At 48.9% G+C, this 18468-nt stretch overlaps 1 protein-coding gene across 1 annotated transcript in view; it reads right to left on the bottom strand.

Annotated features, from left to right (window-relative positions):
• Prkca (protein kinase C alpha) overlaps positions 1-18468 on the bottom strand; it is a 399975-nt gene that overhangs the window by 45174 nt on the left and 336333 nt on the right. The window contains exons 9-11 of the mRNA XM_032914268.1: positions 5815-5952; positions 3148-3321; positions 863-954 (exon numbers count right to left, since the gene is read on the bottom strand). Coding sequence (XP_032770159.1) covers positions 863-954; positions 3148-3321; positions 5815-5952 — 404 coding nt within the window. The remainder of the gene's footprint in view (positions 1-862; positions 955-3147; positions 3322-5814; positions 5953-18468) is intronic.

The raw sequence follows: 18468 nt of genomic DNA, 5'->3' as shown, positions 1-18468 counted from the left end.
CAATGCCGTCCCCCTTGGCCTGTGATGTCACTTTAAAGAGGTTTTCCTTCTCCTGCCTCGGTCGCCATTTTTGTCTTTTCTTCTTCCAGAATGTTCTTTGAAAATAAAGTTCTAATTCCAGCTCCATTTCTTCTTGCCTGTGGTGGTTCTCAGCCCCATCCCTATTTTTCTTCTCCAGCCAGACGGCACTGTCAGAACTTCTGTGGGATCAAGCCCTTCTCAATGCCATCTTCCTCTGCTGCCCTCCCAGCAGGCATTGCGCTCGTCTGTCTAGCTCCTCCCCCATTCGTGTCACCTGAGCTGCAGGCCACTCCCTGGACTCAGCTAACCACCTTGGAAGGCATCCCTCACTTCTGGGTTGGGGGTCCCCCAGTTTTGTGACACCCCCACCCTCTAATTCTGAGGTGTTAGTGGTACCCTGTGTAACTGTACAGTTTCGGCAATGTGTTAGAATTGTTGGATGGCTTTTTCTAACGCTGCGTGAGAGCATGGGCTCCCCGAGGGCTGGGCCTCACATTCCTTTTATGCTCTTGCTGGATGCAGGCCCAGTGTGGACCTTCCATCCAGTCCGTGACTGGGGAAAGATTCCATCCGTATGGGTGTTAGTAGGTGATGTGGAAGTGGGCACCTACACGTATGTCCAGTGTGCCGAGAGTAGAATCTACCGGTCCTTAGAAATATCTATTATACACCGATCCTGTTGGCTCATCTGCTACTCCGGGAAGTTTCAGAGCTGAGGTCCAAGTGAGCAGAGCCGCCCTTGGACGTGTTTTCCAGAAGAGTTTTCAGTCGGGAGTATTGGGCTGTTTGAATTTCAGGACTCAAAAATAAAAGTTAATAAACATAAAAAAAAACTACTCACACTGCTTGTGGCTCCTTAAATTTTCCGACTTGCTGAATGTGGTACATGAGGTCCCCACCGTTGACGTATTCCATGACGAAGTACAGCCGGTCCTGAAGACCAAGGTTTACACGTGAGTAGGGTTCCTCCCCAGCAGAGTTTATCAGCTTTGCTTTCCTATTAGCAGACATGGGGTGGCCCTGACAGATCTGCCCTTCACCATCTTTTTCCCGGGGTGGGGGAAAGATATGGGCATTCATAAACCTGCAGGTGACAGCTGATAAGTGTCAGCCTACTGGTCAGGTACGCACCTCATTCCAGCTAAGGCCTCAAACATTCACTCCCTTCCCCCATACAGACTTCCCTCGTATGGATAATTTATCTCTAAATGAGTGGTGGTGTGACGACCCTACACGGGCCCATCATTTCATTTTAACCCATGTTATCGATGGTGCACATGAGTAAGAGATGGCTTGCGACGTCCAGGAGCTACGCTGGGCTAATGTAGTAGGTGCTTAAGTGGATGCCTCTGAAATTCTACCTCTTGGGGTTAGATTGGACTCATAAATTTCACACACATAATGATATTTAGTGGGCGGAGGAGAGGGATGCACCATAAAAGGAGATTTTAATCAATGTTCTTTGCCTCCAGAGTGTGCTCGAATACGGCCTTTTTCTAAAAATTTCCTGTCACTGGTAAGCTAAGAGCTGGCCCCACGGAGGGCATACATCACTGAGCCAGTAAAGCCTGCATAGCTATGAGGCCATTATGTTGGAATAGATGGGAGAGACCAGGCAGCTTAATGGGGAGATAGCCACCAGCACAATGGAGCGTGGTGAGAGCTGACCTCTGCTCCATTCTACAAAGCACCCCCGTTACATCGGGGCTATTAAACATTAAAGCGTGGCTTGGGGAGGGAAGGATGATGGAGCTGGTGTTAAGAGCCCGGAAGTGGCTGTGGAACTCCATGCTCTGGCTTCAACTCTGTCTTCATTTCTTTGCAGTTTTCCAGAACTGCACCGGTGCCCGGGGGGGTGGGGGTCACAGAATGGGGTTAGGAGTGGGTTCTCCCTCCTACCTTCCTACTGGTTCTCTCTGGCACCCCAGAGGGCTGGAGCTGACTGAGTGACCGGTACAAGACTGACACACAGTGGCCAGTGCCGGTTCTGCAGGCTCAGCGCACACCGTGCCCCACAGAAATTCCCCGCCTTTTGAGACTCCGAGCTTCTAGAGGCATTTAGGGTGTTTCCCAAGATCTTCAAGGGAGAGACCTATGCAAGTATCAGTTTCAAACCACAGGGTAGTTTCAAATGAGACAGTGACTGAAACTCTAGCTGTTGGGGGAGTGAGACCTGACAACCGTTCCGTTTGAAAGTGGGGCTTGGAGCTGGAGAACACCCCAGCTCTGCTCATCGGGTGACATCTTAGAATGCACAGCTGTGTGGAGAGCTGGTGTCTTGGTAATTTGAACATTTCTTTTTTATTTCACTCTGTGCCTAAGGTCATCGATCTTTTTCCTGTAGAGGGTCAGATAGGCCATACAGGGTTTGCAAGTCTCTCACAACTCCTCAGCGTGGCCTTCACAGTGGGGTAGTAGCTGCAGGTGACAGGGAAGTGGACGGACACAGCTTTGTCCTTAGAAACTGACTTCTGAATGTTAAAATTTGAATTGCATATGCGGGGAAATATCATACTTCGGGGTTATTTCTTGCCACCTTTCTCACAGCTTGCGGCCACAGGGCAGGTCACAGCCGGCACCTCCTGTTGTGCCGTTCATTATACAGAGACAAGCTTCTTAGGAATCACAGTATTGGCATCCCAACCCTGGGCAAGGCAGCAGGATCAGGGGTCTTTAAAGGCAGGGTTGGTTAGATATGGTGGCTCACACCTTTAATCATAGCACGTGGGAGGCAGAGACTGGCAGATCTCTGAGTTCAAGGCCAGCCTGGTTTGCTAGAAAAGGAGGCAGGGCTGTGAATCTCCAAGTGCTTTGTGTGAGTCTTAGCACAGGGCCTACATGAAGACGACCTCTCACAGACAGCCACTTGTGGGACCCTAATGGACACCCAGATCCCCCCACGTGCAGGCCTCTTATTTGAACCAGCTTAGTATTTGTATTTAATCCATGTGCATGCACCCACAGACACAAGTCATCTCTAGATTATTCGTTTCTAACATAATGCAGTCAGTACTGTAATGAAGGATGAACAGGAAGCTGGATGAAGGTACTGAGGGTCCTGAGACCATGAAGTAGCTAGCCTCAGGCAAGAGGGGGAGGTTATTAGACAGGAACCATAGTCCTCACCACTGTCTGGAAGCAGGAGTGTAGCTGGGTCAGGAACGGGGGCTTGTCGAGCAGGGCCAGAACCCGCTTCTCCACCATGGTACACTCCACGTCGTCATCCTGGATCACCACGTCCTTCTTCAGGATTTTGATGGCGTACAGTTCCTCTGTTCCCTTCCTGTCAGCAAGCATCACCTAGGGACAGAAGGAGAGAAGGCTCAACACTGGTTGCCAGACATCTGGTATGGTACGGGGAGAAGGAGCGGAGGTTGTGATGAACAGTGTCAGGAGTCAGCTCGGCAACAGTTGGTGCAGGTCTGTTTGTGACTCGTGAAAAAATATTAATACATTTCGGTGTGGTTTCCTCATGGGTAGCATCCCCTTAGGTCCACATGGGGAAGTTTTGCTTCCCAGTGTGACAAGGGTGTGTGTGGGGGGTGTGAGACCCTGTAGGAGCTGAGGTCTGTTCAGGCTTCATTTCTGAGGCGTTGATAAAATATGCTGACAATATGCTTGAGGGGTAGAGGATTGATTTCAGCCGTCAGTTCCAGGTCACAGCCCACCAGTGTGGAGAAATCAAGGCGGGAGCATCAAACGTCTAGTCAGATCCACAGTCAAGAGCAGAGAGGCATGGGTACAGACATTGCTTGTGCTCAGCTCACTTGAGCAGCTCAGGATGGTTAGCCCAGGGGATGGTGCTTTGGGCTGTGTCTCTCGATATAAATTAACTTAATTAAGACAATCCCCCTATGCACATGCCCACAGTCCAAACCACTATGGACGATCCCTCATTGAACTCTATATCCAAGGGATCATAGGTAGTGTTAAATTGGCAGTCAGAGCTGACTGTCGCTAACCCTCACAGGTCTTCAGGTTACTGTGGGTGTGCACCACCCTCCTTGGGCACCGTGGGACGAAGATCACATTCTTTGCTCATTTTTTTTCCCTGCCTGAGGAAATGATGAAGTTTGTTCCAGCACACATCCCTGCCATGATGCTGGCAGAGGCCAGAAGTAGTGGAACCATTCAATCATGAAGTGGAGAAGACTCTCAGACCACCAGCCAAAACAAACCTTTTCTCATTATACATAAGTCACCCCAGTTAATTCATTATAGTTGCCGAAAGCTGGCTCATATTGGCTTTGTGTGTGGATTTTTAAGCGTTGTAAGATCCCACAAGTTAAAATCACTCAGCACTCATGTTTGTTTTTAAAGCATCCAGGTGTGTGGACAGGGTAGGGTATTGACAGGCAAAGCGGATGTGCTGTCTGTTGATGAGAATTATTTAGTATTCTTTAATGGGACTAGTTTGGAATTACCCATGTTCATGTTTTCTGGAAGCTGTCTGAGAGTAAAACGCCAGTGGCCTTTGCAGCCTTGAAGGCCCAGAACACAGACAAAAAAAAAAAAAAAAAAAAAAAGGCGGGCTCAAAATCAGCTCACCAATCTGTCAGGTTTGGAGCCACAGAGGCCAGACAACGGTGCGCAGGCAAGTCCACAGGGTCCCATTGTAGAGTCTCATTGTGACCATCCAGGCTTTGGGCAAGTTTACATTCCCTCTTCAGTTGTGGAAATTAATCAGCTAGCATTTTGGAGCATGCCCTTGTAGTCTGAACATTGGGAAATGAGGACACCACAAACTAATTTTCTATCACTTTGTGTGTGTGTGTGTGTGTGTGTGTGTGTGCACGCACGCATGCATGTGTGCATGTGTGTGAGTGTGTATGTATGTGTATAGTATGTGTGTACATGTGTGTGCATGTATGTATGAACATGTATGTGTGAGCATGTATGTGTGTGCATGTGTGTGCGTGCGTGTGCAAGTGCATGCATGAGTGCATGAGTGCATGCATGTGTGTGTGCGTATGTGTGTACATGCATGCATGCATGTGTGCATGTGTGTGAGTGTGTGTGTGTATGGTATGTGTGTGGTATGTGTGTAAATGTGTGTGCATGTATGTATGAATATGTATGTGTGAGCATGTATGTGTGTGCATGCGTGTGCGTGCGTGTGCAAGTGCATGCGTGCATGCATGAGTGCGTGTGTGTACATGCATGCATGCATGTGTGCATGTGTGTGAGTGTGTGTGTATGTGTGTGTATGGTATGTGTGTGGTGTGTGTACATGTGTGTGCATGTATGCATGAGCATGTATGTGTGAGCATGTATGTGTTTGTGCGTGTGCGTGTGCGTGTTTGTGTGTGTGTGTGTGTGTGTGTGTGTGTGTCTGGCTATTGGGCCTCAGCATCCACTTGTCCCCAGTGCTGGGATTAGCACTTCTCGCCACCACACCTCACAGAGTTTCAGAGCTACTTGTAAGCTCAGTGAGACCGAGCTATCGCCCTCATCTCCAAACTTTTAAAACGATTTATTTTATTTCTAATTTTGCATGTGTGTGATGGAGCACATGCATGTGAGCACAGGTGCCCACGGACCAGAGGTATTGGATCTCCCAGAACTAGAATTACAGGTGATTGGTTACCAGTTGCCCTAAGGGGTGCTGGAGACTGAGCTCAGGTCCTATGGAGGGAAAGTAAGTCCTCTTGACTGCTGCGCCATCTCTCCAATGCTGTTTTTAATGAAGCGTGTGACGTGTGTGAGGCATGTGCCTGTGTGACTACAGGGACACCTTGGTCCATGTTCAGCAGTACCGATCCAGAGTTTTCTGCAAAACCCCTCTTTTCTTACCTTTCCAAAACTCCCCTTCCCCAGCACCATGAGGAAGTTGAAGTCTGTGAGTTTCACCCTGTCCAGGTTGTTAGATGGCTGCTTCCTGTCTTCTGAAGGGCTGATGACTTTGTTACCAGCGGGGCCCAGCTTGGCTTTCTGAAACACGCACAAGCAGAAAAAGCCATGGGTCATTTTTCTACCCAAGGAAAGAGTGACAGAAACCAGCCCGCCGTTAATAAGCTGGTGTCAGCTGTGAGGAGAGGGCGATGGGCTGAGAGAAGGCATCCGAGGGTAAGGAGTAACCATGGTCAGAGGTTCTACGCACCCCACAGGGAAGATCTGCAAAGAAAACACTCTTCCTCTCCTTACCTAGCCAACAATTCTATGTGATCAACCAAGACCGCTTCAAAGAATCTGCTGACGGCAGGTGGATTCTAACTCTGGGATGGATAGTAAACTTCTTGAGGGTAAATGGTGTCTTGAGAGTAACATAAGAAGCAAATGGAACCGTGCATGGATTTTTTTTTTCCTACTTGCAGATTTTGTAACTTAAAACTAACCCACGTGGAGGAGATTTGTACCCAGGCAAAAGCGACAGCAGAATGTTCTCCGGGGAGGAGCTGCCTAATTGGTGAGCTTTGAAGACGGTTTATTGCTACTTTCAAATGAGCAGTAAGGACAGGGGGTGTTTGGTTAAGTCGAGATGGAGTTGACAGAAGAAACAGCGATGCTCCTGGCATCTGGTTCCGGCCTGGAGGACACCTGGTAATGATGTTCTGGCACCAAAAGGAGTTCTTGTACGCTGGAGTCCTGCCACGACGGAAGCCTGGAGGGAGCCACTGGTGTGGGACTCTCCCATGAGAGTCCCATTCTCACCGCCAATGGGGAAAAGCAAGAGGGGACAGCAGAAAGAAAAGGCGAATGAGACCCCGTGGGAACGGTGCCTCAGGGAAACCCCAGAGAAAGCAGACATGTCTAGTGTTTTGAAATACCTGCTTGACAATGAGAGAGGGGTAGTGTCCTACGGTTGGTGGATTTTCCACAGCTTCGGTCCCAACTTTGAGGGCAAGGGTAATTGCTTAGATGCATTCTGTATGTTAAGAGCACATAATGTGTGCTCAGCACAGCAACCGAATGAAGTGTGGATGGATTTGAGCCTGGCAAGAGCTAGGCTCTCACTCAGTTCAATGCCTCTATGGGTAGGTGTCTCTGTTAGCATTCTGTCTATGCAACGCCCCACAGTTACCTGGCTACAGCCAGGTATGCCTGACACTATAAAAGGGGCTACTTGCCCCCTCCCCACTCTCTTTGCTCTCTTTTGCTCTCTTGCTCTTACCCTCTTCCCCTTTGTCCCTTCTTCCCCATTCTCCTCCCCTCTTCTCTCCATGTGCTCATGGCTGGCCTCTACTCTTCTATTTCTCTCTCCCCACTTTCTGCCCCTACTACCCTCTTAAGTCCCCTCCCATGCCCTGAATAAACTCTATTCTATACTCTATCACTGTTCTATTGCTATGAAGACACACTATGCCCAAGCCAACATTTATACAAGAAAGTGTTTCATGGGTATGTGTGTGTGTGTGGGGGGAGCTTACAGTTTCAGAGAATTAATCCATTATCACAGTGGTTGGGGTGTGGTGAAAATATGTTCACATTCACAGTACTAAAGCAGTAGTTCAAGTTACATCCTTATCCTCAGGAAGGAGGGAGGGTGACAGACAGAGAGGCAGAGACAGACTGACTAGGTATGGGTTTTTGAAACCCCCAAGAGACAGAATTCCTCCAATAAGGCCACACTTCCTAGTCTTTCTCAAATAGTACCACTTCCCAGTGACTAAGCATTCAAATACGTGTGTGTGTGTGTGTGTGTGTGTGTGTGTGTGTGTGTGTGTGGTCATTCTTATTCCAACCACCACAGTAGGCCAATGGGTAGATGGCAGAGGAGGTAAGGAGGCATCTGGGGGCAGGAATCACTATGGATGGATGCCTCAGTAAGTCCGGGTCCTAACTCTAGGGGAAAAGGTGTGTTTGTAGGTTTGTTTCTTTATTAGTGAAGTTTTCCACATCAGTGAAGACAATCCCTCACAATGTTAGGGTGGGAAGGCAGGCATGGTCAGTGGAGGCTGAAGAAACATCTTCCCAAAAGAGTAATTCTATTTGAGACGGCTCATTCTGTAATTTGGGGTGAGGGTGCCCTGCTCATAGAAGGTCCGAATCAAGACAAGGTAACATTGCTAATTGCACCCAAGATGGATAAGTTGATTGCTTAAGGGCTCAGCCCGTGGGATGGAGTTGGATCTCCCCCGTGCCCAAGCCAGCCCTCAGGTATAAACGGCCCAGAAATCTTTATGTGTTGTCAGCTGGAGTGGCACTGCCCACTCGCACTCTGGTTTTCCTGCAGAGCATTTCAGAGCCATTTCTATACTGCCACCTGCAGGGCTTGCTGTGTAAGGACACCAAACCACCTCCGGATATTGAGCTTCCTAAAGCAACGGGAACATCTGTAACTAATTCAACTCTGCTGGTCTCGGTCTTCCCTTAGGCAAGCCCCACTCATAGGAGGGGTTCAAAATACTATGGAGTTCAAGAAGACAGGGGTAGTTAGCAACCATGTCAGGTGTGTGTGTGTGTGCGTGCGTGCGTGCGTGCGTGTGTGTAAGGGAGTTTGGGGACAGCCCAAGAGGCCTTCTAGGAGTGTCCCTGGCCAGGAACTAGATGCTGTGAACAGCTGGCTTTCTCTTCTTCCTGTGGGTCACATGCCGGAAGGCTCGGCCATTCCATAACAAGTCCTTCTTCTGAGCCCACCATTTCTTCCTCTCGGTTTTAAACGGTTTGCTCGGCAGCTAACTTCACAGCAGGACTGAGAGACTTGCTCTTCCTGACTTGCATATTGTTGACCCTGGCTGCCGGGAGTGTAGCAGAGATCTCACCAAGAGTGCAAATCGAATCAATATAAGTGCGTGGGGATGAAGCTGGAGCTGACTGCCCCGCTGCAGAAACCCGAGGTCACCCGCGGGCATCCTTTACTATAGCAATGTAAACAGGGACTGGCATCCAGGTGCCCCACTGGGGCGAGAGCAGACAGAATTCAGATGGCAGAGGCTGACAGCAGGCATGATGGGAAGATGGGTGCTCAGAAGGCCCCTCCCATTCTCTGCCTGAGTTGAAAAAATGTCAGGCCTCACTCACCGCGGGGCAGATGAATCCTCGCCTGTGCTTCTGGACCATCAGATCCGTAAGACAGACAACCCTCTTTAACTTATATATTAGCTAACTTTGGGGATTTTGTTGCAGCACCAGAAAATGAGCTATGACTTCCTGTGGCCCTTGCCCATGTGTGTGCTTTGTCTGGAGGCTGCGCGTTTCCCATGGGCCTCATGGCCTCTCAGGGGAGGGGATGACAGGAGAGGAAATGGGATTCCTGCAGCATGGGCTAAGACCGGTTAAGGAATCCGGTTATTGAAAAGCACACAGTCTGCGGTTGGGGATTTAGCTCAGTGGTAGAGCGCTTGCCCATCAAGGGCAAGGCCCTGGGTTCGGTCCTCAACTCTGGAGAGAAAAAGAAAAAGAAAAAAATAAAAAGGAAAGCATATAGTTGGGCATGGTGGCACATGCCTTTAATCGCAGCACCCAGGAGGCAGAGGCAGGAGGATCTCTGAGTTCGAGTCCAACCTGGACTACAGAGGGAGTTCCAGGACAGCTAGGGCTACATAGTGAGACGCCATCTTGAAAACAAAACAGCATAAAATTATCCAAAAAAGGGAAATGAACACTTTAATGTTGTAAAATAGAACGAGGTACCTCTAAATGCTAGAACTTTCCTGCGCTCTCTTCTTTCATCCTTAGGTAAGCCAGCATGTTTTATTGCCTTTGACTAAAACAACTTGCGCCTGGGGAATCTGGGTTCTTCCGAAGATGGCACCTGAACATTTGTCAAGGCTACTTTCATGACGCTCCCTGGATTCTAGGCTGTGAGTCCAGCCATTGTCCTACCCTTATGGGGAAATGAGCTAATGACCAGCTACTAACACATCTACCTCATTTTGAACTCCAGAGGCATTCCTGAAGCTCCTGAAGGGCTAGGGGGTGGGCGGGGACCCATGCACTGTGAGTCTCAACACAGCAAGCCCCTCCCACATCCGCCAGAAGTGAAGGAGTGCGGCCCTTATCTGTATAACATGAGGGACTCTGCACACCCAACCGATTATTGCAGGGTTTCTAAATTGAAACACGGATGAGATCTATGCCAAACACCTTTCATTGTGGGGTGTGGGTGATGTAATATTGAGGTCAGTTCCAGCGTATAAGAGGCAGAGGCGGCTGGACCAGGGATTCAGGGTTACATGAGACTCTGACTTAAAAATCCGTAAAATAATGATAATAGAAATAACTTACATCAGGTATATGAAAAACTGGGTGGTGGGTTATTCCCATTTTCTTTTTTTCCCCATAATTTTATCATGTTATTTATTATGTATACAGTGTTATACCTGCATATATGCCTTCAGGCCGGAAGAGGGCGCCAGATCCCATTACAGATGATTGTGAGCCACCAAGTGGTTGCTGGGAATTGATCTCAGGACCTCTGGAAGAGCAGTCAGTGGTCTTAACCTCTGAGCCATCTCTCCAGCCCAAGACACTCACTTTCTGTCATGTTAAACCATTTGGAGCAGCAGAATTGGTAGTTTGACTTTTGGTAGCAGCAACGGCAAAGGTCTTAGTTAATACGGATACCTTACCTTGCTTGCATTGTGTATACCCAGTACACTCTGGTTTTGCTACCTGAAGAAACAGACCCTCCCTCCACACGAATTAGAGTTGTGGTGACTCTGCCATAGCTTGTTGGCTCTCGTACCATGCATGCCTCTGCCTGGAACCTTTGACAAGAGGTTCTGGTTTCCCTAAGCTCTAAGACCCACATTGCAGTATGAACCTAAGTCACCCACGGGTCAGTGTCTCACATTACTCTGCCCCACTTTAAATGTTCTGATTCGTACTTGTTTTGGAAGTGTGTCTTCAATAAAAGTGTTTCCACTAGTTAGTGCAAGTATGGCTTTGATGAATATATTTATCAAAGCTGTATGAAGTGTGACATGGTGATGCCACTGAACTTGACAGCTGTAGGAGGGTCTATTTACTTCTGACATTCCACGGGTAGACAGGCTGATGGTGCCTAACCTTTGAAATACATAAGTGATGTAGATTTCTCTTACACTTAAAAAAAATCTCTCCTCCTCCTTCCTCTTCATCCTCCTCCTTCCTCTTCCTCCTCTTCCTCCTCTTCTTTCTCTTCCTCTTCCTCCTCCACTTCCTCTTCCTCCTCTTCCTCTTCTTCCTCCTCTTCCTCTTCCTCCTCCTCTTCCTCTTCCTCCTCTTCCTCCTCTTCCTCTTCTTCCTCCTCTTCTTCCTCTTCCTCTTCCTCCTCCACTTCCTCTTCCTCCTCTTCCTCCTCTTCTACCTCATCCTTCTTCCTTTTTCCTCTTCCTTTCTCCTCCCTTTTCCTATTCCTTCTTCCTTGTCCTTCTTCCTCTTCCTTCCCCCGACTCCCTCCTTCCTCCTACTCCTTCCAAGATGTAAATGCTCTGGTCTCATTATTTGGATACTGACAAGGCTCCACAAAGCAGGATCAGGCTAGCAGAAGTAGTTGTTCTGTACAGAACCGAGGCTGTAGCACAGCACCCTGCCTCTAAGGTCATGCATTCACCTGTGCATGCTGCAATATTAGCTCAGAGCAATTGCGTGCTTCAGAAGCAAATCATGAGGACCTGGGGTGGGCTTGCTAGAGGGACCTGTTAGCAAGGGTTAGTGCCCGTGTTTCCAACTAGCTATGAGTCCTGACATCTATTGCCACTATTCAGTTGCTAGGCAACAGGTTAAAAGGATGCTACTTAGTGGGCATTACAGAGTCTTGGAAGCATAGTAAAGTGCATGAAAAGCCTACTGTTTTCTGGCTAACTCATTTCATCAATTGGAACAGGCCAAGCATTCTGCCCCTTCAGGGCCTCTGCACTCTCTGATTCTGTGACCCACATAGGCACACCCTACCCATCTTCCTTCCAGTCTGCAGATGATGCCTTAAGACCCCAGGATCCCCCACTCACCCTGTCAACTGTCTTGTTTCCCTACTTCCTGTGGTTTGTGTCCCTTCTCCTCTTCCTGTCCCCTGGTCTCTTTATGCTCTGTTCCTGGTCATCCCTCTCTCTGCACTGAGAAGAGATCGAGGTCCTCTGCTGAGTTCTCTCTGCTCTATCTCCAGAGCTTAGGACATGTCTGGGGCACAGTGCATCTCAAATGCACTGAATGAATGAATGAATGAATGTCTTTCACATAACATTTTCTAAAAGGCAGAAAAATATGTTCATTTAAAAAATTATGATGCATACATTTTTAAAAAAAGAAAAAACAGTTAAGTGCCTATGATTTTATTACCCAGAGATGATCCCAGTGAACATCTTACAGATGTCTTACAGCCTTGCATTTTCACATTTATTTACCATGCTCAGACTACCTTGTAACCTGTGCTTCCTGGTCATGTGTTAGGAATGTCTCACTCCCCTGCTGTGGGACACCTGGGTTCTCTCTCTCTTCAGTGTTTCTACAGCAGGAGCTGCATTGTTTTCAGTGTCAATCTCTTGTTCTTAGACTCCCTAGTAGAGGCAGAACCAAGTCAGAGGTTTGGGTGGGGCATGGCTGTTGTCATGCTCACGGACAACTGTAGGACAGACAGGAAGATCATCGAGAGTAGGTGGGACTAAAGGGTCAGGGCACCCTAATTCCAAAAGACAGGCGCTGGCTTCTCTTAGGGCACATGTATATGTTGGTTGGGACGTCTAGCACCGTTCTTTCAGATCTGGCTTTGAGACCATCTTCACTCAGGTATGTCCACCTTTGATACTGGGAAATGATGTCATCTCAAAGTTCATGCTCTCGGGCAGTGGCTCTCAACCTGAGGGTTGAGAGTCCTTTGGGGGTCAAATGACCCTTTTACAGGGGTCGCATATCAGATATTCTTTATATCAGATTTATATTATGATTCATAACAGTAGCAAAATCACAGTTATGAAGTAGCAATGAGAATAATTTTATGGTTGGGGGTCACCACAACATGAGGAGCTGTATTAAAGGGTCACAGGATTAGGAAGGTTGAGAGTCACTGCTCCAGAGCCTTACAATTATATTTAAAATCATTCACACACACACCTCCCCACCCCCACATGAACACGTCTTAATGTTTTAAGCAAAGTGATGATTTTGTGTTAAGTCATTCACAGGTATCCTCAGAGTCACGCAGAGTCATGCATCCTCATGAGGCTTGTGTGTTACATGTTTGACATACCAGAAGGAATAGTCTGGGAAGGTGATATGGCCTAAATGTTTATGCCCCAAAATTCACACGTGGAAACCCTAATATGAAGGTGTGAGGAAGTAGGGGGTCACAAGTCAAAAGGCCTCCACAACCATAACTGGATCAAGTGAGTGACTTCATGAAAGGTTCTTGTGCTTCCCAGCCGGTGAGAACACAGGAGCAAGGGGCCATCTATGAACCAGACACCAATCTGTCTGTGCCTTCACCCTGAACCCCCCAGCCTTGAAGACGGCGGAGCAATGGATCATGTCTGTAAGGCATACGGCCTGGGTGGCTTGGCTACAGCAGCCAGAGCACATGACGACAGGAGAAAAGTTTACCTGTACAGCAAGCAAGCAGCTGTCCCTAGGGCAGGCCACCTCCTAGGTCCTGTGTCCTTCTGACTGGGAGTTTTCTTCCCAAGCCAGGAATCACAGATGAACGGCAAACAGATCACGGGTGTGCACTCCTCACGCTCCCCAGAACCACAGTCAGTTTGTCAGCCCCTGGAAGGGTCTCTGGGGAGCCTTCCTGCCTATAGCAAAGACACCCGCATGCAGATGAAGGTGCGTGGGCCTTGTAGATGCTCTCCAGAGCCAACTGCAGTACCTCAGGCCCCTCACAAGGTTGTGGTGGTGCTGGGGAGGGAGAGAAGGATGCCACTTTCTCCCAGATAGATCCTAACACAGGGCCCTGGATCCTCTGGCTGCAGAGACTGGAACCCTTGCACTCCAGGTGGCCTCAGGCTGAGCGTCTCCGGTCACAGGAGGATGACAGAGCAGTCTAACCCCCGAAGGACCTTGGAGACAAGTGACACAAGGCTGTTCTCATTGTAGATGAGGAGTTGGGGTGACAGGTCTAAGTTCCTTTCCTCCCTTGGTTCTGAAGCCCAGACTCTCACGTTTGCCGTAGTGTACCAGCCCCGTAGCAAAGGTCAGTGAACAGTCTTGGCTGTGTAGCCTAATTCTCTCTCTCTCATCACTACCCACCTTGGCTGCTTCAGCGTGAAATTCAGACAAGTGAGTCAGAATGACAGGCAGTGGCTGGGGTCTCTGGGGTGCATTTTTTAAATTTTTTTCCCCTTGATTCTCAAGTCATTCCTTTTCGACTGCAGTGGACCTCTTACGCCTTTATAGATTTTATCTTTCAGTGCTGGGGGGTTGAACCCAGGGCCTCAAAACCTTCAAAGCTAACACTATACCAACAAGAGCTGCATTCCCAACCCTGCACTTGCGTTTTCAGAATGCCCGTGTCCCTCCCTCCTTGCTAACTTGCCAGGACAGCGAAAACGAAAACTTCTCAGCACCCATGAATTAAATTATCATCCAGTCTCTTCTGTGATGTTTGATTCCGTAAGTGGCACAGGACAATAGGGCTGTGCTGGCAAACTCCGGGGCCTTTTAACTCATCAAAGCACAAGGACGGGGGTTGGGGAGGGGATACACAGAGAGCCATTTCTTGAACAAGAACCATTTTTATGGATGTAGCCACTGAGGTGGTTGCCACCTGGTTAAATGAAGCCAGGAAACTAGCAGGCCTCCATGTTTCAGCAATCAAGTCGTACCCCTGGGTGGGTAGGTGGGGGAAACATGGCCCCAGGGGTAGATAAATTAGATCTTTCCCTGGTGGTGTCTAGTTATTTTTCTACCAAGTCTGGCATTTCTAGTAGCCACTGTTATTTTCTTTATGGCCATCTGTTTGTCCTTCATGTTCTTTGGCTTGTCCAGTGATGGATGGCATGCCTAGTAAGCCTGCCTCATCTCCTTCTCATACATGTATGTATACAGATATTTTGGTCACATGCTCACCCCTTCCCTCCTGTCCCCACGGATTCCTGCTTTTCCCTCATGAGTTTCCATTCCACTTTCAAGTCTCGCTTCCCTCCCCCTCTTTGCTCCTTCCTTCCTTCACTTTTGTGGTGACCAAACTGAGTTAGAGTCAACAGGAGCACAGACACCTTAAGAGTAGATGCCCCTCAGGTACCATTAACTGCAATAGCTCTTGGGGGAGGTGTGCCCCACCATCAACAGTTAACTGCTTCCAAGTCCTCAGAATAGATCCGGCTATTCCTAGAGGCAGCTTAACTTGCCTCACCTGGTAAGTGTTCCCTGGAAAGCTGTTGTCCCCAGCTGCTATGGGAAGGATCCTGGGATCCCCAAAGGATCCTGTTTAGAAGAACAATTCAATTTTACCTTTTCTAGGTGTTTCCACTCATGAAAATGTAGTCTATCTCCCGACTCCCAACCTACCCAGGGCTGACAGCCGATCCTTGCTATGCCCACCTTAGGGAAGTCTGGCAAGAGTGGAATGGCTGTGACTATTATGTTAAACTCTCCTCACACTGACGCATTGCTTTTCCTGCCAGGAGCCATCCCCTTTGGGATCACCCCCACATAGGCTTTGCAGGGTCGGAGTCTCTTGAATTCACACATGCTGTCCAAGTAAATGGCTGTCCAGACTGTCAGTAACGCTTCTTAGAGGCAGGGAATTCTCTGTTACTGAGAAAACAGTTCCCGGGCAAGCAAGAACATATGGAAGGGGGTAACAAGACTTGCATTGATGGGTCCTGACTATTTCTGTTTTAGTACCGTGGTGGTTGCCTAAAATCGGGAGCAACTGGGAGTGTGAACGTGACCATTTCAGGCCCAGGCAAGTTTCTGCTTCTGCTGCTGCTGGCTTGGGATCATCAAGGTGCAGGGAGTCTTTCTTTTGCCAGCCTCTACTGCCCTCTGCTGGCTCCTGGAGCGATTGCACCCTGGTGAAGAGCTTTTGCCTGGAATTTGCCCAAGGTTCAAGGGGAGTCCCGATAAATAAAGCAAGGTGGTGCGAATGCAGTGGCCCATCTTCCCAGACGGACCTTTACAGAAATGACAGGAACCACGAAGACCAGAGAGAGCCAAGTGTTTGTGTCAGTGGGAGCTTAAAAATCGCCAGGCGCTTTACTTATCGGAAGCTGCATACCCCAAATGATGGTAGAGCATTTGTGTCTCCTGGATGTTCTAAAACCTTCTTCCGCACTCAGACACTGCGAGCCACATGACTAAGAGTGGATCAATCAGAAGAGATGGGGGAGGCAGTGGGTGTTGCCGGGGACCCCTGAGTGGACTGGGAGAGTCTACTTTAGAACAAGAAGGAGATGGCAGCCTGAGGGATGGTGAGGTTGTGGTTGTTTTCACATGAGGGCAGGATTCAAATGAAAGGATCGGTGTTAGGATGTTCAGCTAGGACTTGAAGAGCCACAGGAAGCTAAACAAATACCGGAGCTGGCACTGGAGCTGCCTACCTCCGGAGTTGTATATTCAGGAAAGATGAACAGAGTGCGTGCGTGCCATTCCCCATCCCCCGGGTCCTCCTCAAAGGGGGCCCAAACCTGTGTACTTTACAGAGGTCTTTGTTGCTGTTTTTATGAGTTTGCCTCTGAAATGCTGGATCCACTTGTTCCACCACTGAAATGTAAAACTTTTCTAAAACGTCTCTAACTGGCAGGAGCGAGCACTGAAGAGGAGAGCCAACTGCGTTGAATTTAGCACAGGACTTCCGCAATGTTCCATTTTAGCCCGTGCTCATGGAACATTTAAAAACCATCCTGGTTTTTAAAGCCCAGGCGTCTAATTATAGCTCTGTGAAACACCTGCTTCCAGGACTTGGCTGCAGCTGCACTGCTCTGCGCTCTCTGAGTCCCATGGCTACCAGCTCACAGGGAGGGTGGGGATGTTTAAGAGTGATGCTGAGTACTGGTGCTGAACCCCACCCGTCACAGGCTGGAGTGACACTTAGGGTGTCCTTAATTTCTCTGGGACCTCAGTTTTGTCCACTGTAAAATGGACTGAAAGGTTACCTCATCTTAGATGAACTTGAATCTTTTATTTCTACTGGACCGAAACTGGGAGCTGCTTTGGTGGCAGTATCTACCCATAGCTGTGACAGGTGGCCCTCAGTATCAGAAGAGATTCAGGATCATTAGAGAGGAAGAGACGAAGCTTTAGCAGGAAGACTCCCAAAGAGGTAGACATAGAGAGAGCCAAGCAGTTCCCAGGGTTCTACTGCCAGTGTTGTCTTCAGAGGAATGGGGGATTCTGGAGGAGGAGTTTCACTGCGAGACAGAGGTGTAAATCCATCTCTCTCTCTCTCTCTCTCTCTCTCTCTCTCTCTCTCTCTCTCTCTCTCTCTCTCTCTCTCTCTCTCTGTGTGTGTGTAATAGGGGAGCACCAGCCTGGTATATGAGACTGCTGGAGGGTCACTTTTCTGTGGCTTTCTGGGTTTGGGCTATGGAAAGTTGAGGTGTTACTTTGTTGCAGGTTGTAGCAGAGAGGAGAAGCTGAAGCGCAAGCCGGTTCAAGGGTGGAGAGAGGCTCCAACAGAAGAGGGAAGACGTACGGGTAGAAAGGCTCACCGCATATCAGAAGTCCTGGGTCCTTCCAGGGTGACCCAGAGGCTTCAAAAGTGGATGGGGACTTTTGGATAGTAGTCCAAGAAAGAACAAATGGGATCTTATCAATGCGAGATGGTGACCTTCATGGCTACTATGATGGGGGCTGGAACAGTGTGGGGTACAGAAAGATGACCTCAGATAAAAAATGGGACTGTGGTGGGCATTTCTTCCTGCACCCCACCCGAAGCCATCAGCTTTGTGCGAATGTGGCCACTCACCTATGGCCCTTGCTGAGACCAAAGATCCTGCTTATTTCTGTGTAGCCTGCCCGCTGACACACACACACACACGCACACACACACACACACACACACACACACACACACACACACACACACACACACAGTCTCTGGGGGCGGGCATGGGCTAGATGCTGACAAATTCACTTTCAGAAAAGCCCACAAGGTAAAGCTTAGTTTGTGGCCAAGCGAGAGCAAAGCCATGCTGAGGTGTGAGGGGTGACTGCACTCCAGCTTTGCTGAGGTGTTGGGGGGCATCATTACCCACACTGGTGACATTTCCTGCCTCAGGCAGAACAAGCTAGGGTTCTTCTCCTAGGGCCACTCACAAAACAGGCACAAGAAAAACATAAAATAAGAGCAAACGGGACACACTTTGGGAGGAGGCTTTGTGGTGTACACAGTGAACTAAGCCATGCGACCTCTCTGTCCCAGGTGGAGAAGTGGAGCAAACCATCCACCTGCTGCCTAGACCTGTGGTTGGCATGGGAACTGTCCCCACAAGCTCATGTGGTTGAATACTTGGTTCCCACTGGTGGCCCTGTTTGGGAATGTTTTGGGACATTTAGCAGGGAGAGCTTTGCTGGAAGACATGGGTCAGTGGGGATGGGCCTAGCCTTACTTCCTCCCTAGCCGCTGATTCCTGCATACAAAGGCAA

Source organism: Rattus rattus, chromosome 9, assembly GCF_011064425.1.
Source record: "Rattus rattus isolate New Zealand chromosome 9, Rrattus_CSIRO_v1, whole genome shotgun sequence".
In the NCBI taxonomy this organism is placed as follows: Eukaryota; Metazoa; Chordata; class Mammalia; order Rodentia; family Muridae; genus Rattus; species Rattus rattus.
Note: the sequence above shows the minus strand (reverse complement) of the source record. Positions and strands in the feature narration are given on the sequence as shown.